Source organism: Engraulis encrasicolus, chromosome 24 (genome assembly GCF_034702125.1).
Source record: "Engraulis encrasicolus isolate BLACKSEA-1 chromosome 24, IST_EnEncr_1.0, whole genome shotgun sequence".
NCBI lineage: Eukaryota > Metazoa > Chordata > Actinopteri > Clupeiformes > Engraulidae > Engraulis > Engraulis encrasicolus.
The window spans coordinates 25180282-25204978 of NC_085880.1; the positions used below are offsets into that span (position 1 = coordinate 25180282).

The window sequence follows — 24697 nt, forward strand, 5'->3', positions numbered from 1 at the left end:
ACACACACACACACACACACACACACACACACACCCCTAAACCAACTCACATGGATTATGTCATGATGAGCTACCCTGACATTTCACTCCACTCCTCTCCTGGTTGGAGAATCCCCCCCATACTCGGAATGTGGTAGATCTGGAGTGAAGAGGAATGTGAAAGACTACAACAACACCATAAAAAAATGAAGAGAGAAAGAAAACGTGGACTGGACTTCCTCGGACAGTAGTTGAGGAGCGCTTGTCAACTCTGAAGGCAGTCCACTCCACCCCACCAATACAGTACTTCATCCTTGCTATACTTTCAACCATAAGACACCATACGTGCAGCATTCAAGCATTCATGTTCCGACAGAGAACACATGGTGTGTGTGCATGCGTGTGTGTGTGTGTGTGTGTGCGTGCGCGCGCGTGTGTTTGTGCGTGCTTGCGTGTGTGTGTGTGTGTGTGCGTGCGTACGTGTGTGTGCGCAAGTGTGTGTGTGAGCATGTGTGCGTGTGTGTTTTGTTCTGCAGACCATTTCCATTAGTGAGTCGCTGAAATCAGTCCGAATGCAAAAACCAAACTCGACTAAAACCAATGATTGTAAAACTAAATAAAAAAAGAGAGAGAGGCTCCTAGATTTCACTCCAAGTTCGTTGCATCGGAATGGAGAACACGCCATGTGTGACTGTTTCAGCTCATGTACTCTATGTGTATGAGTGTATGTGTGTGTGTCTGAGCGTGTATGTGACTGCGTGTGTGAGTATATTTCTCTGTAAAAGCTATTTAGCCTCACTAAACTCAGTCATCATGACAAATGAATTGCCTTTTTCGTGTATCCACTTAGCTGATACAATTAGTAGAATATTTGTGACATCCCATATACTTGCAAACTCCACGTGTGTGAGCTTGTTCATGTCTGTGAGTGTGTGTGCATGTATGTGAACGTGTGCGCGTGTCTGTCTGTGCTCACAAGAGGGCAAGTATGTATGTGAATATGCCCTATACTAGGTTCCGTGTTTTCAACATATTCTGATTCAAAGTTATACTGTATATGAATATTTTCTTTTCCACGTTTTTGGTTTATTGTTTCGTTCTGTTGTCATCACTGTTACTGACCTGGGGTGTGTTCCTCAAAGGTGTCATTGCTAACAGTTAGAAACGTACTTGGTTGCAGTGCAATTTCTCATTGGCAACCGCCGAAGTTGCGAACTTAGCTAGCAATGCCGCTTTTCGAGAAACAGGGTCCTGATCTCCAAATGATGACATCTTAGATCTCCTCTTGCTGGGAGCAGTAGCAGCAGATAACCGTTGTGAAAACATTGTGAAGATGTTTTTGTGTGTGTGTGTGTGTCCATCTGTACAATACTACAGGACCTGAAGCCTACAAACGACCACATCTTGTATAGACATACTACAAAAAGCTCCTGCAGAAGAGTAGAATTGTCGCATGTTAAATTCATATGATATGAAAATGTTTTAAAATGATATAAAAATGTTCCTAGGGTATGATAAATAAGTTACAATGTCCATGTGCAATATTTTCCGTGTGTGTGTGTGTGTGTGTGTGTGTGCGTGTGTGTCTGTGTCTGTGTCTGTGTGTGTCTGTGTGTGTGTGTGTGTGTGAGAGAGAGCGTTTTTATGTGCGTACACATGTCTGTACGTTCATGCGGCTGTTTGTGTACACATGTCTGTGTGTATCCTGTTTAGTTTTAGCTAAATTTTTTAGTTTTTTCTGCTGCTTAGGTTGTTGTATGGTCATTTATCATTTGTTTATTAGTTTTTTGAAGTGCATGGCTTTTTTTTTGCCTCAGTTGTTTTCACTGTCCGTTGCCATGTCTACATGTGCCCTTGCCCTACATTCAGTTCACTGCAGCTCACATGTACAATATAGGGGAGAAGCATTTATTTATCGGCTGTACATACAGAAGGATGCACTACGGAATGTCTCTGGATGTACATTTAAATGCCAATGTACCTGGAAGGACATTTCCATTATCTAGGAGAGTTCTGTCAATTCTCATCTTCTTTCCGTGTCGCCATTTTGGTGGTTGGCTGAAGCGTTACTGTCATGGAAACCGAAAAGGGATTGGTTTCATGGCAGGGCCAGAGCTTTATTTTCTCAGAGTTGTCATTTATGATTGACCATGCCCCACTGTACAGTATAATTTTAGAACCACACATTTCCTCAGCATTTGACTGGCCCCATTACAAGACTAAATGGTGTTATTGTACAGGGTTTATTGACTGGTGGTGACTGTTGTCCACAAATGAAATCAAATTTTCAAGTAAAATTTTCGAACGCTGTTTTTTATTTGGGATCGTGTCGTAGAACACAGATTACAAAGTTACAAGACGCTAAGTCTCATCAATGGAATCATTCCCTATTTGGTGTCACGATGGTGGGAGTATGTCACCTCTAACAATTTTTGTGGGGAAGAATTGAGTTGATGCAATGCAATTGGACCAGGATTTAACAGTTTCCAAAATATCAACAAAAAAAGGATTCCTCAGCAATCTGTGGCACACACTCCACACTCACACACACACAAACATGCATACCCACACACTACCACACATGCACGGTGGTGTGTTGTGAATTCAGTTGCTTGATTGTTTGGAGGGCTGAACTTTTTTACTAAAGATATATGAAGAGGAGCTTTCAAAGGGCACCTGACATCCCAGTACGCTATGTATGAGTGTAGGTGTCTTGTTTTTTTTCTGATATTGTCATTCCCAGTCTCATGCCTTTTATTATTGCCGCTGTGATGTTAAGTATCAAGTGCTGAATCTCTTTAGTGCTTAAAGAGAGAATCAAAGACACATGACAAACACTTTCACGTCACCAAATCTGTTACATGACACGTGTGTTTTTCTCTTGCTAGGACAAATCAATGGCTTTGTTTTCTTTTTTTTCCTCAGATACTTTCCCTCCTCCCCCATTCCTTCATTTTATTTTAGATACGTTGGAAATGTTTTAACTTGTAGGAAAACCTTTTACAAGCTCAACTCTTAGAAAACACTCGCAGTCTAGTAGTACCATGACTGAAAGCTTAAGGTTAATATTTACATGGCTGAAGAAAAGTACCTCTTAAAATAAAAGTGCAAGAACCATGTCCAGATGTAGTATTATATGTATGTACTATTCCAGAGAATTGTACATGCAAAAAACATGGCACCCTACGTATATGTGTTTATATTACAGTGTGATCCATATGCTTATGTGTATTTAAGTTTAGGTTGTCAGTGTTTGTTATGGTTTTTGTTTTGTTTGTTTTTTATTGTTGTGAAGCTATATGTGTATAAGTCGTCTCCAATATTTTTTTTTACTTTAATGTCTGCCATTTTGTGTTCTGTATGTGATCCTGGATGGCTGGCTGCTCTTGGGACAGATCTGGCGCGCATCCGGCACGGATCCGGCATGAGTCTGTGGTCCGTGTCTCATTCGTTCTAGAGTCGGCTTCTCTTCGGGACTGTGAGCATTTTACTGTGTGCCAAATGTACTGTATTCAAAAGGATGTGAATGTGTATTGTTTGTTTGTTTGTTTTGTTTTGAAAAGCTATTAAATTCAATGATGTCAAAACCCTTGTGCTCTTAATGTTTGTAGACTTTGTGTTTGGTGTGTGTGTGTGTGTTTTTGTGTGTGTGTGCGTGTGTGTGTGTGTGTGTGTGTGTGTGTGTGTGTGTGTGTGTGTGTGTGTGTGTGTGTGTGTGTGTGTGTGTGTGTGTGTGTGTGTGTGTGTGTGTGTGTGTGTGTGTGTGTTGACAACTTCCTTTTAGATAGAATGAAATGTAGCTCATGGCTTACTTGATATGGGGCGCCATTGGGGGCTGCCCCCTTGCACTGGTGAGGCATAAATGCAATTGTGTTGTGTGCAGTGTGCATTGAACACTTGTGTGCTGTGGAGTGCTGTGGAGTTGGAGTTTCCCAGGTGGGCTTTCACTTTCTGTCACTTTCATATATAGCCCTTGGTCCTTCAATTGCTATTAGGGTAGCCTATATTGTTTTACTTCCAGATATGAGTAACAACATATTGGGTCCAATGAATACACTTTAAACTACTGTGGATTATGAATTGCCTGCTTATTCTGGCTTGCCACCAAATTAGTGGGCTACTCAATGACTCCCATTAGCTTGTCAGTCATCATAAAACTACATGCTCTTGCAGGCCCGTAGCCAGGGGGGGTTCGAGGGGTTCGTTCGAACCCCCCCTCTTGTCCCCCACCCCCACTCGAACCCCCCAACACTGGGCCAACAATGAAAATAACTGTCAGATTGCAGTAATTTGAAGCAATTCATGTCCATTTATGTTAAGAATGGGGAGCAACAGACAAACAATTAAAGGGACAGTTTGGTCAATTTCAACATGCAGTTGTATTGCTCACGCTACCCTTGACATGTCAGTACCTGGTGATGCCACATTTTTCGGCTCAGCCCTTTCCGAGATATGAGCAATTCTAATGGGGGCAGTGTTTGTTTACATTTTTTAAAAATGAAACATAGGCCAACTCCAAATATTTTCCCAAAAGGTACTGCTGTTTGCTAGTTGTCTGCTGATGTTTTATAACCTTTTGGATGTTTTGGGAATAAATAAATAAAACATTTTGAAATGTAAACAAAGAGCTGCCCCCATTACAATAACCAGGATCTCGGAAACGGCTGAAGAAGAAGAAAAAAAATCTCAGGCACTGACAAGTCCAGGGTAGTGTGAGCATTACAACTGCATGTTGAAATTGACCAAACTGTCCCTTTAAGGACAGCAACAGACTCACAGCAAACTCATGATTAATAAAATATGTCTAAATTAAAATATTTGAACTGTGTTCATGTATTTGGGGACATTGGAATAGAGAGCCAAATTAAGTCCACTTTCGGGGGAAAAAAAGATCCCCCCCCCACCACAAGGCTGGCTACGGACCTGTCTTGGAACACCCCCTACATTATATAGATCGATATAGAAGTTGCTGTGAGTCTGGCTTGATTGTTGTGACGGCAGACACCAGCATTGAGATGCCTCTGTTGTTTACGTAAACCACACAGGCAAGGGGGTCAAAACACAAAGCTGTGACCTCTGCAATATACAACTCGAGCAAAGAGGAGGGATCCCTTGGTTCCACGACATCTTAAAGGTGCATGGTGGTGGCCACAGTAGGTATTGCAAATATGCTGCTCATTGAAACTGTGCTGCCTATTGCCAAATTGAATCATGAATATTTATGACATAATAAATTAATATTTACTTGTATGACCAAAGTATAACAAGTTCTGAGGCTAGAAATGTCTATTTATGGAAATTCAAAATGGCGGACCATTGAGAGGATCCCCCTATTCATGCATGAAAATGTTTCCAGTAAAAATGAATTCTTCGAATTAGATTATAGTGGTAAGTATTAATGGATAAGGTAACATTTCTTAGTAGGTAGTATGAATTCCGGAAATGAACTATTACAAATATTACACAGTGCACCTTTAAGACTATTTGCTTTATTGACAAGGTGGCAGGTACAAGGGCTCATTGTGTTAAGTGACCTTCTTGAAAAAGTGAAAGCCCAAATGGGAAACTCCAACTTCTATTGCCATTCTGACACAGCACTTGACTCCACACACAAAAGTGCACACTATGCACTGCACACAACACAATTGCATTTATGCCTCACCCGTGGAAGGGGGCAACCCCAGTGGCTCCCAAAAGGGAGCAGTGCAGCAGGACGGTACCATGCTCAGGATATCTTAGCCATGGAGGAGGGTGGGGGATAGCGGTGGTTAATTACTTCCCCCACTAACCTGGCAGCTCGGGAGTCGAATCAGCAGCCTTTGGGCTATAAGTCTGGCGCCCTAACCGCCTACCCATGACTGCCCTTCTTTTGCTTTTGAGAGTGATTGATTGATTGATAGAGTTGATAGATAGACTGAGTTGTCTGGCTTGATTATTGTGACGGCAGACATACACCACCATTGAGCTGCCTGTGTTGTTGCATAAACCACAGAGGTAAGAGGGTCAAAACACAAAAGTGTGACCTCTGCAAAACACAATTCGAGAAAAGAGAAGGTATCCCTATAGGTTCCACAGGACCTTTAGAATATTGGCTTTATTGACAAAGCAGCAGGTTCAAGGGCTCACTGTGTAAGTGCCCTTCTTTTGCTTTTGAGACAGGGCCCTTTCCCAAAAGATCTTGTCTTAGGGCATCACAACACATACAGTACCACCAAGGGGAATCCCGAGTGGACTTGTTTTATTAGGCTTGCTCCTTTGCAGACCCCCTACTGTACGTCTCTTGGGAGCCACACATTAAAAAGGCAATGTTCATTTAACACTTAGTTGATATGACATCTTCTAGAGCAGGGCTATTCAAAAGGCGGCCCTGGGGCCAGATGCGGCCCTTGGACAGCAAGGTTCTGGCCCCCCACAAGCCCCTTGAAATATGGAATTGTTTTTTAGAATTTAGAGAGAGAGGTTCTGTATCGAGCTGAAACATAACACAAGGCAGACGTTAAAATGCAGCCAATTACATCTAAGAAATACAAAACTTTCTGGGGGTGGACCCCCAGACCGCCAACTCAATGAAGTGTCCCCCCCCTTTTTTTTTTCATTGACAGCCGGCAACCATAACGATATACTACGTATAGTTTGGCCCCTTTACTGGGAGGAATTTGAAAAAATGGCCCTCGTTGACATTCAATTGAATACCCCTGTTCTAGAGTGTATTTGGTCCCACAGTTCTCTCCAAATGTTACAGTAGCAGATGGGGTCGCCGGCGGGCCTCAAGTACATCATAACAACATTGCTATGACATTACAGAGACCCTTAAGTGACATATTAAGATAGCCATTACATTTTTGGTGACAGTAGGGTTGTAACATAGACATTCAAGATTCAAGGAGTTTATTGTCATTGTCAATGAAGTCAACGAAATTGTGGGTGGAGCAAGGCTCTGCGCTATGGGGTTAAATGTGCTGTTCACAAGAGGACAAGGCCACTATTACAAATTTGCTGTTTGCAGAATGGCAATGACCAAGTCATATTGGACTCTGCATACACAGTAATGCCATAGTAGTGTAGTGCTATAGTTGAGAATAGTCGATGACTAGTGCAGTGTTTCCCTGGTGGAACGATGCCATAAGAGGCCACAGGCCTGTTACAGATTTCAGAGTTTACCTTGTTTGACCAGACAAAGCCTCATTAATCATCACTGGGCAGGCTTTTTACTGAAAAATAAACAAAATCATATGGCACCTTGGTTGGGAGATTAATAATTTGATATTAATATTTTCTTTTACATTTTTATCTTTTTAAAAGGTTAGTGCTGTGGTGCTGTGGTGCTGTGGTGCGGTGCGCTATCACACCTGACCATCACATATGGGCTGAATGGGGGTTCAAACGCAGAATGCAGGCCTGGGTCCCAGCAGCCCTAGTGGATCTCTCTCTCCCACTCACTTCTTGTCTGCTCTCTACAATAGCTGTCCCATGTAAATAAAGGCAAAAAAAAGCCCCAAAAGTATTTTAAGACTTTTTTCATGTTACACCACAAACCACGTCACAGCGCACCTATCCTGTCTGTCCAAATACAGTTTTAAAGCCATGATTATTTTATCATTTTCTCTGTCTGGGCCCACTGTGTCCATAATAGACTGTGGAGGAAAAACAACTTGTTCAGTAGCCTACTTCAAATCAGTGGGCACGCTTAGCAACACGAGAAGTACAGCGTTACAAAAAGATCCGCTACTGATGATTGAAATTGTGCAGAAAATTATTTAGACTGATGAGACGCACGGGTACAAAGGGTATGACAGTCACAGACCTGGGTCAGGGATCGAACTGAGCTGCGTCACTTTCGCGTCGAAATTGGGCGTGTGCGTAAGGGTTGGTTGCGGAGCGCAATTTACTAATTTTTAATTGACTATTTTCGTCACGTATGTAGTGTAAATAACAGACTATTTACCAAGCTCATACGTCTTCATTCACACTGCGTGCCAAAATGAGAAACAAAGGGGCAGCTCAGTTCAGCATGAACCTACAATGGAGTCAAGTCTGCACAGCTCTGATGAGCCATTAAAACCCTTTTGACTGACAAGTGAATGGTCTGGTCATGTTGTTCATCTCCGTGCTTCTAAAGTGGCCCTTCACCGTGCTAACTGACTGGCACTGTGTACTATTCTGTACATTCAAAGTTGTTGCTTTTGTATGCGTAAAGGACTACTCGAAATCCTGTGTTCCTGTAACCCTCTTTCCCGCGTATGGAACTAATCACCCATTTAATTTGTTTTTAATCAGGGCAGATAGAGTGACAGCTTATTCCACTGGCCTGCCTCGACATTGAAATATTGCAGCGCTTAAGCAAGACCAGACTTGCGTGAGAATATGCTGTTGTATAACACCTGATTTAGGCATAGCTACATGCGTAACGACGCAAAGGGATTTGCGCTCCACATACAACACGGACAATAAGTAAATAACTGAGTGCGAATTCGCTGGATAGAATACTGTGTGCAGCGCGTTCCGTGTGAAAATATCAATTCTTTCCCCATCTCAATTGTTAACCCTATGAAATTAACCAACAAATGAGAGTGCGATGTGGGGTGGTGAGTTGGGGGGTGGGTCACTTGAGACGAGCACACCAATCACGAGGCAGTGGTCGACTGAAGCGCTGCCACCGGGCTGAAATGCACCAATCACGACAGGTCTGATTGATTGAGTCGCTGTCACTGTACCAACCGAGAGTAGTCAGAAGCTTGAACTTTTCCGATGATTCTAGTAAGTGGAGAAACTTTGACAACGACGTTAAGTAAATCACCTCGTCAAGACGACGTGCCTTAAAACCGGTGGATATTACCGTGGCTCTCTAGGTGAGGGGCTGTACAATCCTCGGCAGTGTACTGAGACTGTATAGCCTAACCTGTTGATTGTCCTCGCGCAGGACGATCTGTAATAGACATTTGTTAACAGCCAAAACGGCGTAGTTCTTGCACTTGCGATAACATTTTATAATGACTTTCTGCCCGTAAGTGCGTGTGTCGCCTCGAGTTAGATTTGTTCAGATTTGTTTTTTCACTCGTTTTGCATCGCACCGGACTCAAGGAAACTAGAGGACAGCTTACGTAGTCCAGATCTTCAACCGCGTCGCGATGACAGCCGAGAAGGAGAAAAAGCGGTAAGTTTTCAATGTAATGTGTACCTATCTGCGTGTTTGAATGTGGCATACACAATGTAGCCTATCAGCTGTGTTAATGTTGGTAATGTTCTCTGTTTTTATGTTTTGACATCTTCTGAATTCACTGCGAGGACGGTGTAGGCTACGGCAATCAAAGTAGGTTATGATGATTACAACATGAGAGAGTTTATTACGCTACGTCAAAACTTCACTAGTGTGTTCAAAAACGTTAGTCTTTTATTACAGCCCAACACCTATACAATAGACAAGCAGAGAAGAGTCATAATACGTTTGAGCGAAAGGTTGAGATATGGCCTACCCAAACTTTTTGAGGCTGCATTAGGACATTATGGCAAGGTGCACAGGTCACTCTGGGACTAATGAAATAAACTTCATAACATGTTTTCCCCTTTAAACATGAATTAAATCATTTATGTTTTTGGTTTGAAGTAAATTAACGTGAAAATACACGGTAAATTTAGGTTTAAAGTCGAGTGTCCGAACATTACATAATCGGCACAATTAACAATGCCTGAATTCTTAATTCGCATTTCTATAGATCAGTAGAAATAGGCCTACACAACTGCATTCAAAGCAATGGGGTAGTATTAAGAAATACGTATTTATCATGCGCAGCCATGCGTAGTGGGAAGGATAAATTGGTTTGCATTGTTAGTGAAATATATTTTAAACTGCCATACGATTGTAGTGATTTGTAATGAAGCGCTGCGCAACAGTACAAGGTTCATAAAAACTGCCCGTCTGATAAGACTAACCCATATTTGTGTCTGACTTTGACACTGTAAAATAGTGGCCTATCTTTGTTGTATGTGTGACAGTTGTTTTTTCGGTAAAGGCTTTTATGGACTTGACTGTGGATTTAAGACAGTAATGATGAATGAATAGTCTATGCAATACACCATCGACTACACACGTTGTTACGTCGACTGAAGTGCGCTATGACAGGTTGAAAATATATGACTGAGTATTGGCCTATTCAGCGCTGTATTCGAGGTCGAGTTGTTGCTCTCTCAGCAGCGCATACAACCACTGGCACAAGATGTACAGTAACTGCGAAATATCAGTGGCATCTACTGTAATTGTATCATGCGCAAAATGGTGTCTCCGTGGTGTCTTCTTGACACCTCATCCCCACGGAAACCTCAGAGCTTTGGATCCAGACCATTACGAAAATTCAACATGGGTATGCTATTGCCAAGTGAGGTTTCTTTTCTTTTCTTTTTTTTATTATTTTCATGTTTTTGTGCATTTAAGTGATACAGAGTTACCATGAAGTTGAAAGGCTTAACCATAGTCCTCCAATAGGACGACCATGGTTCAGCCTTTCCTCTTCGTGGTAGCCCTACTTGTAATCAGTATGATGTATACAGGCTACCATGGCAAAGCCTTAGTAACCTATGATTCCTGCTCAGTGAATTCGTTTAATTTCATAAAACACATTTGTCAGTTGCAGAATGGTGAAGAATGCAGTAAGAAACATACTCAGTGAACCTTATTCTATTTGTTTTATTCGGTCAGACTCATCATAATCTATGCACTTTGCTCATGTTTTATCATAATTGTCCCCTGTACGCTGCCTTAGAAATGGTACCTGAATTCAAGCTCCTTCACATTGAACTGCGCACGGCTGTCATTACAGTATGTTGTGGCTGTAGTCCGCACTACCGGAGGTGTGAATGGGGATTGGAAGGGGGTAAAAAATAAATTGTGATTAGAGGCTCTTAATGACCCAATGTCGTGACCTTCTATTATCCTCTCAGCTACAAGACAGTGCCTGTGTGTGTGTGTGTGTGTGTGTGCGCGCGTACGTGCGTGCGTGCGTGTGTGATAGAGTGGGTTGGGGGTCAGTTGCTGGTGTTTTGGAGTGGGGGAGGGAGAGAGGGGGGGTGGGGGGGTGCGAGCGCCTGGCAGTCTGGTGTTGCCTCGTGACTGCGCTCTTCCCCCTTAATGAGTGCTTCTCTCCCCTCCGCCATTATCAGATGGAGCCCAAATGAGCATAACGTAAACAGCAGACCGTAGGCCGTATGGATGGAGGGCCCCTGGTGGTGGAGGGAGAAGCCAGGCAGGAATCTGTGGATCTTGTCGGTGCAATCGGCCCTGGACGCACAGCAGCGGCCCAGGGAGGATGTGGATGGCGACTTGGGGTTATTTCCTCGTGGGGTTGGGGTGGGGGAGTAAGGGGAGTTGGGAGGGGTGAGGACAGGGGAGGTGATGGAGGAGGTGGGGGGGTTGGAGGGGGGGGGAGGCAGACCTCCCGTGCTGTTATCAACGAGCAGTGGCTTTCATAGGAGGAATCAGCAGCCATCTTAGAACTCACTCTCTCCGCTCGCTCTACACATACACTATAGCTCGTATGACAGACCCAAACACTAACTGAGGACATTCTCTCTCTCTCTCTCTCTCTCTCTCTCTCTCTCTCTCTCTCTCTCTCTCTCTCTCTCTCTCTCTCTCTCTCTCTCTCCCTGTGTGTGTGTGTGTGTGTGTGTGTGTGTGTGTGTGTGTGTGTGTGTGTGTGTGTGTGTGTGTGTGTGTGTGTGTGTGTGTGTGTGTGTGTGTGTGTGTGTGTCCAAGTGCGTGCATGTGTTTGTGTGTTTGAGTAAATGTTGGTGTCCCAATGCCCCGTGTGTTTATGGAAGCGCTCTGTCCTTAACTCTGTAATGGCTAATATAACCCTACTGTTTACTGCATTTGATGCTGAATCAGAGTCTGGGTAGAGACAGTGATTGGGTTTCTAATGTGGTGTTTATGGAAGCCGACAAGGGTGGATAAAGGGGTCAGATATCCTGGGCCCAGGTAGAGGGTGGTACAGAATTGGGTCCTCCTCATTACATTGGATATAATCTTGAGAGCGGGGGCCTTTCAGATGACTTTGTCTTGGGCCTGGCCAAAGCTGTGAATGGCCCTGGAGAGGCCCTAGTGATTGGTTTTCTAATGTGGTGTTTATGGGGAGCGTCTGCCTCATTTCTGTATGAAGCAAGGCCTCCCGCTGTCTCCAATCCGGCAGTTTATTTATGCACACCGCCTCCTGTTGTTGAATGCCTGTGATTCCCAGAAAAAAAGCAGGTAGAATGGAAAGGGGGAAATTGTGCAGTCTTAAAATGGCACCCATGGTTCACTGGTCATTTGTCAGGGTGCTCATGTACGGGTAGCTCACTACGTGAAGTGAAAAGTGAAAGCCCAACTGGGAAACTCCAACTCCCATTGTCATTGTGACACAGCACTCCACAGCACACAAGTGTTCACTGCACACTGCACTGCACACTGCACACAACGAAATTGCATTTATGCCTCACCCGTGCAAGGGGGTGGTACCAGGCTTTACATAAAAGTAAATCTGCTTGATGATTTCTCACCTCATAGTCTTTTTTAGTCAAATGATGAGCTATTTAGTAAGGCTGTAACGATACACCCAACCCACGATTCGGTTTGTATCACGATATATGACCCACGGTTCGATATGCCCCACGATTTTATTTTATTTTTAAAGGAAAAAAAGAAGAAAATAAATTATAGGCCTATATAGGCTATATATATGATTTCTTTTTGCATTTAGGCCTACCTGCCTACATTAATTTTGTAGGTGTACCTAAATGATGCTGCAGATATACCACTGCAACCTGTTCCCCAGGTGTTGACATCAAAGCACAATAAGGGATATTAGTTCACCAAGGAAAAGTAGGCTTCTTATTAATAGGCTTAGATCATATGATGCTGAGATGCTGACCGTGTGTGAGGGAGACAGAGACGGAGAGAGAAGGGTCAGGGTTCCAGTAGGTAGCCTATTAGTCTAACAACTGTCTCACATTATCAAACATTATCCAATTAATATCCAAACATTAACTGAAACAACACTGGTCATATTTCGTCAGGAAACATGTTGTGTAAAGTTACTTACAAAAATGCAACACTTAATTTTGATGTTTAATATTTTTTTAACTTTTTTGATCGTGCAGCAGCGCGCGCACGCTTATACAAACAAAACTCGAAACTCAGTTAGCCTATGTTCTCACTATGCAACAGGCACGTTGTCCTTTGTTTGGTTTTGTGATTTGACATTTTGTCAAGAGCGGGAATGGATGCAGGCTGAAATGGAGCATGTTTTCGCTAGGCGGTCAATGCGAGGAAGAATAACGCTACCTATTAATATCCACATCGACCTCAACGTTCGCCCGACTTCAGACACTTCCCTGATAGAGCGTCGCGTGGTTTATGAATTTGGGCAGGCGGAGCATCTCGCTCTCTCGCTCTCTTTCTCTCTCTCTGCTCAACGTCTATCTCCACTCAACAGCATCGGCGCATGCATGAATCTTAACACCTTCACACGTTTGATAAAGCCTTCTTGGGTCTGTTGTTCATTTCTGTGCTTTACCTTCCGACGTTTCCAAGTGTTTCGTCTCGCGGAGGTTGCTCAGGCAATTGATAATAACAAATGCACGTGCTGGTTGGACGGAACATTTTATAAGAGAGGGATGAATGGAAGTGTTACTCGCACATGTGCGCCCCTTTTCTACTTGTCTTTTTTAAGCGCATATGCAAACATTTGCCTTTATGCTGCTGTTTTCTAGACTGAGGGGTAACAACAGAGATTTTGTTAGGGAAGAACTTTGGTAACAACTTTTAAAGGGCGCATCGCGATTCGCAGACCCACGATAGGGGTTCGTGGGTCTGCGTACCGCGATACCTCGGTTCGATGCAATATCGTTACAGCCTTACTATTTAGCTGCTCTGTATTTGCTCCGTGTCCATAGAGAGATTTACAACCTGTCAGGTACTACAACTCTCTCCAGCACCTGGTTTCTGGTCTCGTGAATGCTGCCTGAATACTTACACCATGTCACATTGTCCAGTCACCTGTCCCTGCTCTTTGTTACAGTAGGTCACACATCTAAATCACAGAGAGAGAGAGAGAGAGAGAGAGAGAGAGAGAGAGAGAGAGAGAGAGAGAGAGAGAAAGAGAGAGAGAAAGAGAAAGAGAAAGAGAAAGAGAAGAAACAGACAGGAAGAGGAATTACTGACAGAGAAGGATGGTGAAAAAAGCAAGCGGAGGGAGAGGCAGAGGCCTTATTCGGCGACCCTTTTTTTAACCCAGTTTGGTTCCACATGAGATGACATGAGAGTGTATCTAGCCTCTTCGTCTCCAATCCACTCGGTACCTGTGCTCAGTCCCGAGAGGGCTGTCTGCTGGTTCCCGCGTGCCAGCTTGTCTCTCTTGTCAGGCCTCTGTGAAAACACTGCTCCTGCGTCGGCTGCGTTCACTGTAGGCTACCGTGTCTATGATGTGTATTTGGCAGTATAGAGGGGTGTGCTAAGAAGCTAACCAGGTTAAACCAGAGTAAACCAGGTTGCAGTAAACCAGGTTTAAGTGAAGAGGTAAAATCATCTAGTAGAAATAGAAAATGAGGACTCAAGGCTCTTCTATGAGATGATTTGCCTTAAAGGGACACTGTGCAGGAAATGGTCAAAAAAGGTACTGCAACTATGCTGCTTATTGAAATTGGGCTGCCCATTGCCAAATTTGACCTTTACATGAAAGTTTACTAAGTGTTAAACAAATATTTTCTAGTATGGTCCAAGTTCAGTCATTTTTGCAGCTAAAAATGGCTATTTTTGGTAATTCAAAATGGCGGACCACGGAGAAGATCCCCCTTTTTATCTATGAAAAGTGTAATTTTTCCAGTCATAATGAATACTTAGAATTTGATGGTGGTGGTAAGTATTCATGAAAAAGGTAACATTAGTGAATGGGCAGCATAAATTCTGGAAATAAACAACTAAAAATCTCACACAGTGTCCCTTTAATTTGGTTTACTCCTGAACCAGCTTCTTAGTGCCTCCCCCAGTATCTAAGGTTTATGGGGTGAGGGCAGCACCACTCTGCAGGTGCTCCTGGTTAGTGCTCATGGTTCTGGTCAGTTCTAGACCCAAGGCTCTTCTCCGACAGACAGATGGATAGTGTGTGTGTGTGTGTGTGTGTGTGTGTGTGTGTGTGTGTGTGTGTGTGTGTGTGTGTGTGTGTGTGTGTGTGTGTGTGTGTGTGTGTGTCTGTCTGTCTGTCTGTCTGTCTGTCTGTCTGTCTGTCTGTCTGTCTGTCTGTCTTTGTCTATTCTTGCTGTAAAAAATATACAGTATTGGTCTGATGATACAGAATTGAGATATAGTATAGTGTTAATATCCTACATTTCTCCTTCAAAAACATACACACGATACACTCAACACATTTCGTTAGAAGGCACGACAGTCCACAAAGTGGTCTTTTGTGTGTGGACGTGAGTGGCGTGTTTGGCTTACTGCTTTGACACATAATATAGGGGCTTCCAAAAGACACCCAAAGTGGGCTCCTCCATCTCAAGTGCGCCTCCCTACAGAAACACGAACGTTTATTGTGACAACTCCTCCAGGGGAGGAGGCTATCCGACATGATCACATACCACCCTACTCCAGTACACCTCCACCTCCACCTCCACCTCCCCTATACTCCCCCCACCAACCCCCCACCCAATCTCCTGGGGGCCTGAAGGGGCTGTGGGCGCAGTGGGGAAGATACAGTAGGGATTCTGTTGTTTCAACACGGTTGCTTAGGATCTTGTTCCCATCCCTTGTTCTTCTAATACAGTCTGTCTTTCTCTCTCTCTCTCTCTCTCTCTGTCTCTCTCTCTCTCTCTCTCTCTCTCTCTCTCTCTCTCTCTCTCTCTCTCTCTCTCTCTCTTTCTCTCTCTCTCCGCTGCTCCCTCTCACTGAGAGTGTTGGTTTTTTACCACCGCCCGGCCCGCCATCAACACTGGGAGCTGCCCTACTCGGCAAAAGCCCAAGTCTATCTCTCTGCTTTTCTATCCCTCATGCTCATGTTACCTCCTCTCCTCCGTGGTGTCCTATTCTCCCTCGCTTTGTAGACAGTAGGGATGGCACAAACCGCACCGAAAACCGAAACCGTACAATTCACACACATACCGAACCGAACCGTGCAATCCATCACAAACCGCAATTCATGTATTTCCCAGAAAAAATATGTAAAACAGAGATTCTAGGAGTATCTTATCCAGTCTCTCTAATTAAAACTTTAGCGTATAAGACCAAATCAGAGGATGGCACAATTAAAATCATACCATTTTCACATTATAAGCCTATACAAACCATACGTAGGATATTTAGTGATAAGTCCGATTCTATTAGCCAGTGCACCATTTATCATGAACTAAAAAAAAAGAACCGCAGAGAACCGAAAACAGTGACCTTGACACCGTGATATGAACCGAACCGTGAATTTTGTGAACCGTACCACCCCTAGTAGACAGAGGAGTTGTTTGCCTCGAGAAGAATTTGTTTTGTAAAGTAATGGTTTACAAATGTATTATTATTATTATTATTATTATTATTATTATTATTATTATTGCTATTATTATTATTATTGTTGTTGTTATTTTATTTTTTGTTGTTGTTGCTGTTGTTGTGGTGGTTGTTCTGTTTGTCTTGTTCATTTATAATAATAATAATAATAATAATGATAATAATGATAATAATAACAATAACAGTAACAATAATAATAATAATTATTATTATGATTATGATTATTATATTGTTATTGTTATTACATCGTTAACGGATGTGTTATTACTATTGTGGCAGTTGATATTTAAAATCGGGACTTTCCATTCTTTGTGAAATTGGCTTCCACAGAACACAGCAGCTTTGCGTTGCAAAGTAAATCCTTCCTTGTTCCTTGTTCTGCCGCCTGGATTTCCACTGTTCTTCTGTTGCATCATGTCAGTGACCTCTGATAGCTGATCTGGGATCAGGTCATTATGAAGATCACCATGAAGGTCCCTGAAGATTGAAGTCATGTTGCAGAATGCAAAACTAACCTGCAGAATTACGGCTGCACTGACTAGTGAGTCAAGGTCTTCCTTGGGAATGCAATGCCCTCTTCACTCAGTCTGTCCACCTCCATGCTCACTCCTCTGAGCCACTTGTGAGCTTGCTCAGGTTTTAGACATAATGTGCCATAAGAAGTCTTGGATGATGGAAAAAATATAATTGTTTTCTTGGACAGTTTTGGATTTTGCTCAATTGTATATTTGTGCCAAACACTCTGTGATCTTTAAAAAATCACTGGTTGTATACAAAGCAATTTAAATGTTCAGTTGTTCAGCTCCTGTGAAGATATTTAAGGCATTGTTTCCTTTGTTGCAAGGTTTTCTTTCAGGCTTTTAGCCATCAATTAAGTCATTAAGCCTCAGATAATAATGCATTGCAACCCTAAGATAGTAACACATTGCAAGACATGGTCTAGTCCTCATTTTTTTCCTGGTTGAACTTGTCAGGTAGTCGTTGAGTCCACTTTGATTCTCAAATGAGGTGAGCTGTCTGCCCTTCTGTGCCAGAGCTGCTGTGGTATATTGTCCGGTGTTGCTTTAGGCCTTAAAAGATGGCGGTATTTCATCCGTCTTGATGGAATGGAATGGCACACAAACACGAGACTGGGGAAAGGGCGGCGGAACAACCAATGTGTGTGTGTGTGTGTGTGTGTGTGTGTGTGTCTGTTTGTGTATTTGTGTGTGTGTGTGTGTGTGTGTGTGTGTGTCTGTTTGTGTATTTGTGTGTGTGTGTGTGGGTATGCGTGCACGCGTGCCAGGTGTTCCTCACTGACAGGAAGGGTGGCTGTTGTGTGCTGTGTTGTGTTGTGTTGTGTGGTGCTGTGTGTTGTGGTGGCTCTCCCTCCCCGGCCTCATCCAGGTATCTCCAGCTGGAATCTCAGATGATCTGGGCTGATTCGGGATCCGGGATCCGTCTTTTCCATGATTTAAAGCAGCCGGCGGGCACCTGATCCCCATCAGCAAGCCAGGGAAGGCAGGGGGGAGTAGAGGAGGCAGGGAAGCTGACAGGGGAGGATAAAGGGGTCAGTTGTCCTGGGCCCAGGTGCAGAGGAGGCCCCAGAATTGGCTCCCTATTACATTGCATGTATTGGTTGTGGGGCCCTTTCATATGACTTTGTCCTGGGCCCGGCCAAAGCTGTCAGCTGTCAGGAAGAGGAGAAGAAGGAGGAGGAGAAGCAGTGGGGGAACAGGAGCACAGGAGCGACGCTAGGCTACCTCCTCCTCCGACCACCGCCACCGCTACCTCCGACGGCCGCCACTCTCATGTTTGTTTGGCAAAGCGCAGGAACACGCTGTTCCAGCGGATCAGAGATTAGAAGCCCCAGCCTGACGCATTGTTCACTAGCTGTTTGTGTTTAGCACCATGCCAAAAGGACAGGAAGGCAAAGCCCCGTAAGCAAATGAGGTGGGGCTGGGGCTGGCTGCTGGGCTGGCTTGGCTGGCCGGCTGGGCTGGACAGGGAGAGGGAAGGGAAGGGTAGAGGAGTCAGGAGACAGGGGTGGTGGTGGGGTTGGGGTGGGGGTGGTGGGGGGGCTTGAGGGGATATAGGTGGGGCGGGATTCGGGTGAGGGGGGTGGGTGGGTGGGTGGGGTGCAGGATTGGCAGAGGTAGTATTGTACTTGTTAACATCCTCTGCGTTGACACTTTTATTATTAAAAGTGATAGATATTTTTTTATTATCCAAGTGATAAATTGTTAATATTAGGTTTAGTGTTGGCACAGAGAAGGTTTTTTGGGGGGATTTGTGGGAGGGTTTTGTAGGATTAAAGGCTTTTTACGGTTTTGATTGAATTACTGCCACTAATACCATACCTAATATTAACATTGCTATTTCTGCTATTTCTACAACAACAATGATAATAATAATAATAATAATATAAATTAATAATTATACATTTTATAGTTGTATTTGAAGCAAGAAAAAAAAGTATTGCAAGCATCATGCACCATACAGTGCATAGGTATTTTTAGCGTTTTTAATCCACTGCTAATTGATAATAAAGAAGACAGAATGAGCATATGAGGCGGTTGACAGGAGGTCCTTCAGAGTTTATCATAGGGACAGAGGACTTTGGTATGGGGTGAACGGCCACAAGTTGCGCATGACATACTGGTTGGCGTTGTGGAATTCTGCCCATCAGGCTTTTTGCCCTCTTTGGAAGCACTTGTTTAACGTGTGTGTGTGTGTGCCTGTGTGCATGCTCATGTGTGCGTGTGTGTGTGTGTGTGCGTGCGTGTATGCGTGTGTGTGTGTGTGTGTGTATTAAGTTTGTATGTAAATTTGTGGCTTGAATTATTATTATTAGCAACAGTACAGGGGCTATTTTCTACTAGGCAACCTGTACATGTTAGAGCCTGTGCCCTCTTAGCCTCTGGGTATATATGTATTGGCCTGGGCACACAAAAAGACATCTTCAAGCCTAATGGCTCTTGGGAAATTGCAGAGGTTTTGTCAGAGGGAACTAAGATAGCAAATTTGAATACCCAAGTAGTGTTCTGTTTTGGTAGGATTATCATGAAGGGTGCTGTCACAGCTCTCAGTGTGCTCTGTTTGACAGGACTTGTTGTCACCTGGATTGCACTTCAGTAAAAACATACTTTCGTTTACGACTAGTGTACACAAACCAAGTCCAATGCATGTCATATCTCCCAACCCTCAAAACACACACACGCACAGACACACACAGAGACACAGACACACACACACACACACACACACACACACACACACACACACACACACACACACACACACACACACACACACACACACACACACACACACACACACACACACGTATTTGTTGTCACAGGGGTCTGTGTTGTGCGAACATTGAGCACGTTCTGTGTGCACAACAGCAAAAGGCCCTGGGGTCAGGCTTAAAGTCTGGTCTTTCTGTGGAAGTCCTGCTTGTTTTGACCACGCAAGGTGGTGCATGTGTCAACCTTCTTGATCAACCAGTTTTATCTATGTATGAGGAACAAAATGGACAGAACTAGAGTTCCATTCCATGGTTTCTTTAAATGTACCTTTAATTGCACATTTATTTATTGAGAATGTTGTCTGTGATGTGCATTTTGTTCTTGTGTGCCTTTCATGCCAAAGACAAATGTCCATTTTATGATGTTTAATGGACAATAAAGAAGTCTAAATCTGAGCAAGGTGGTGTACGTGTACTGTATGTGTCCGCTGTCTTGATCAACCAGTTTTATGGACAAGGGTGCGTGTGAGAGGGTTTCAACATCAATCAATCATTTTAAAATGGGCCGGTGTTACTAAATTTAAACCCGATTGGCTTTTAACACGGCAGAACTTTGGGAGGGGAGAGAGAGAGAGAGAGAGAGAGAGAATGCAATCATGACACGGGGAGGGAGGGAGGGAGGGAGGAGAGGATTAGAGAAAGTGAGGAGAGAAAGGACTTGGTTTGGAATGCTACTTCTCAGGAGGGAATTTAATTAGTGGCAGAGAAGAGGAGAGAAGAAGGTAAGAGGCCGTGAGGGCTGGACGCCAGCTTGTTGCCTCTCCCCCCCCTCATTACTTTCTTACAATATGTACCTGCCTCTTAGCACCACTTAAATACTTTTTAATGTACTTATATTTCCTCCATTTTATGTTTTTGTTTTTAATGAAGCACTTTCGGGGTCAACTGTTGTGTTAAAGGGGCTATACAGTAAATGAACTGAAGTTAAAAAAAAAAAAAAGAATAAGTCCTAACCAATGAAAGCTATTGTAAGTCATTTGGATGTCTCAAATGCAACAATACATTTTAACATTAGGCAAGACACGTTTATTTGTGCAGCACATTTCGCACAGAGAGATGAAGGGAAAACATCACGCCAGAATAGCTTTAAATTAAAAAGGGGTTAACACCTCAGAAGCCGAGTAGCCTCCAGGAAAGATCTACATGTCCCTCGAAGCTGCTACTGTCTACACGAAAAAGAGACATGATGACATTTAATGTGTGGCCTCCTTCCAAATGCCTACCTCTTGTTGGCGGTGAACAACACAGTGCGTTGAAAGAGTGACAATGACAGGCGTGGTGACGTGCGTTTCAGAACAGGACTTCAGGTGCTAACTTGAGAAGTCACAGGAAAATGTCAATCCTCTCTCTCAATGTCAATGTCTGCAACGAGCGATCAAAAGGGGTTTGAACCTGACTACGGGAAGATAATGATCCTCCTGACTCAGAAGTGGATGAGTGATTTTCTCAAGGTCACCTGAAGGCCCCTGTTCACCTTGACCTAGTGAACTCAATTTCTCTTGACTCCCCATAGCAATAGCAATTATGCCTCTAGGTGTCCTTTCTCTGGCTTACTCGTGTGTGTGTGTGTGTGTGCGTGTGTGTGTCTGTGTGTGTCTGTGTGTGTCTGTGTGTCTGTGTCTGTGTGTCTGTGTGGTTGTGCACATATGCGTGTGTGCATGCATGTGTGCGCATTTGTGCTTGTGTGTGTGTGTGTGTGTGTGTGTGTGTGCATGAGTTTGTGCATGTGTGTACCGTGTGTGTGTGTGTGTTTGTGTGTATGTGCTTTCATGTGTGTTTGATGCAACGTAAAGAATAGGAGTGCAAGTCAGGATCTGCTCTTGCCATGCCAAGTCATCAGGCTCATGAATGTGCTTTGCTGAGTAAAGGATGGATGAAGGAGGTTGAGAGTGAGAATGAGCGCGAGATACGGGTAGCACAGCAGTAATAAGCAGACGTGGTGGTTCGGTGTGGGTGCTGGGAATAAACTGGGTGAAATGTGGTTATTGCATCAGGCTGCTGGCATTGGGAAAAGTTCTCTGATATCTGTAAATCAGTAAAAATCCTCGATTGCAGTGTTGCATTAGACCAGCCTGATAAAACCTGGGTCTCCCACATCTATTTATGTTACATTTATAATTATTTTATCTCTATTTTTTTTGTTTTTTTTTATGTTTTGTTTTACAAGTGTTTTGAGACGATGATGCATGGTGATATTGCACTCTGAACAATAAATGTTATTATTAAATATTATTGTACCGGAATTAATTTAATGGGAAAAAAATAGCTGCATACTGGGCTGGCTGTGTCACTGGCAGCACTTTTTAGCGGTGCATGAAGTCGAAGGTGAAGTATATTCACAACACTAGCACACGATATTACATAGTTACACCAGTTAATGTACCCAGAGGCGCATCTTGCCACCAGGCAAGGCAGGCAGCCGCTTGGGGCCCCCAAGCCCCTAGATAGTGAATAACAGTCCATACTGTAAAACAGTAGTGATGATTTTGGTTCAAATGTTCATTCTTTTGCATTTTCGCTTGGGGCCCCATCTGACCCTAGAATCGCCTCTGAATGTACCTAAAAAGGGTTCCTACGTTTCTTTTACACCTAGTATCCCCCGCTGCTCATTCTGGTGTCAGAGGTGGTAGTAGTAGTAGTAGTAGTAATAGTAGTCGTAGTAGCTTTATTTGTCCCAGTACACTTTAAAACATTGCAAGCCAGTTACTGTAAACATAACAAGGTAAGTTTCGGCTGCCTTAAGTTTGTAAGTTAACTCAACTTAAGGCTTAACTCAACAGCATTCTCAGCAACGTACTTTTTTACGTTAAACTGGCTGCAGTGTTTTACAGTGATATGGGCAATTGCTTTGCAGAAACAGTCCACGTTTCAAACACACTCATACCTACCCCATTCTCAGGTATCAGTGGAACCGACTCCAACAGGTCAAAGTAAACTGCACATGGTGGTGCTCAGGGCCGGATTAATGCACAGGCTAGATATGGCTCTAGCCTAGGGTCCCCACCTTCCAGGGCAGCCCTGAATGCCAAAAGTGAAAAATTGCACAATTTTGACAGGATCCAACATTGAACAGTTGGTAGACATGCTGTCCTTAATTTCCCCCAAGAACAATAAAATTACTCCAATGTAATTATCACACTGTCTACGTAAATTTGTTGTGAAATTTGCCTTCCGGGGGGGCCACAGCAACCTTAAAACGGCACGTGGTGGTGCTGTGTGAAGGTCGTTGCCGTCGCCCCTGACCCGGTGCTGGCGGTGCTCTGACTGGAATGTGTGTGTGTGTGCCACAGGACGGGGATGGCACAGCGGACACAGGGCTTTTTATAGGGCCAAAGGTGCGTGCATGCGAGCTGTGAGCGGACTGCAGCAGCACAAAGGGGGAGCATGCAGCATGACTGGGGGAACAGTAAACACACACACACGCACACGCACACGCACACGCACACACACACACACACACACACACCACCCTGTCATGAGGCCGACCTTTTTCTCAAGGACTCCGAGGAAAGTAAGATCGTTTGTTTGGCTGTTAGGTGTCAGGTGTGTGGGAGAAAGGGCGACAGAGAGAGAGAGTGTGTGCGTTTGTACGTGTGTGCATGCGTGCGTGTATGTATGCACAGTGGGATGGGTTTGAGGAGCGGAAGAAAATGATTAGCATTTATTCATTCATGCATGTATTATTTAATTGGTCTATAATTGGTTTCTTGCTTCACACATTTCCTTACGTAGCCCATTTCAGTGGGTATGTCTGAGTTTATGTAATGCTCTTTTCTGATTGTGCTCCGACCACATGCTATGTAATACTTGGGATGTTTGTCTTGTCTTGTCATGCATTGCACGTAGCGCCTCCATTCTACAGACTTAAGCTTGATCGAGGCTTTCATGTTAAAGCCTATTGGACACTTTTGGCGTAAGGTGCTACAGGTCTCTGCCTAATCACCAATTGATCGCCAATGCTGTCAATGTGGGCTGTACAGTGTGACAAATGGGTCTGACACTGGGGCCAAGTGTGAGGCGAGAGGTGAGAGAGTGTAGGAGAGAGAGAGAGAGAGAGAGAGGTCACCCAAATGCAAGGCAAGGAGAAGCTAGCTAAGCTTGTTTTGTCGAACCTGTGGATGTCTGGCATACTAAGATGACAAGCGGAGATATTTTGGCCTACTGCGAAATGCCGTACATTCCCTGATTGACTGTAACGGTTCAGTGAGAGGTGAGCATGTCCTTGTGAATCATGGTGGCTTTCTTTTCTCACTGATGTGTTGACAAGTCAGGCCTGAAGAAATCTTCAGAAATGGCCTAACTACTCGCACAACATCCCCATGCTTCCTGAATGCTTGGTTAGTGTCTTGGTGTGTTAGTGAAATTGACAGAAGTAATTACCACTAATTACAATACAATAATTTACAAAGTACGAAGTTTTACATTGAAGCATTATTAAGAATAGAGAATATTTGATGGTACTCCTCAAAGATAGAAACTTAAGAAGATAATATTGTGAAAATCAATCCAAAATTGTTTTGGCCATAGGCCACAGTTTTGTAAAATGGAGACTGTGGAAAGTGGAAAAAGTAGTTGAACCTAGGCCTGGGCGATATGGAAAAAAACCTATATCACGATATGGATTACTTTATATCACGATAACGATATATATCACGATATAGCACAATTACATACGTTTCCAGTTATTCTCTTTATTTGCTCTTTATTTTTTCATGTCGCAAAACAACCTTTCTTTAAAATGGATCTTTTTATTCTTGTTTTTACAGTTACATAACTTATAGTGTGTATTGTGACAACATGAAATGTAATTACATGATATTCAATTGTAAGAAATTGATAAAATTACTATCACGATATAAGCGATATGGGAGCAAGGTCACGATATACAGTTTTATATCACGATAACGATA

The 24697-nt window shown here is 43.5% G+C and overlaps 1 protein-coding gene across 1 annotated transcript in view; it reads left to right on the forward strand.

Moving 5' to 3' along the window:
• The first annotated feature begins 8666 nt into the window (after positions 1-8666).
• epas1b (endothelial PAS domain protein 1b) overlaps positions 8667-24697 on the forward strand; it is a 73906-nt gene continuing 57875 nt past the window's right edge. The window contains exon 1 of the mRNA XM_063191749.1: positions 8667-9133. Within this exon, the coding sequence (XP_063047819.1) occupies positions 9108-9133 (26 nt within the window). The 5' untranslated portion in view covers positions 8667-9107. The remainder of the gene's footprint in view (positions 9134-24697) is intronic.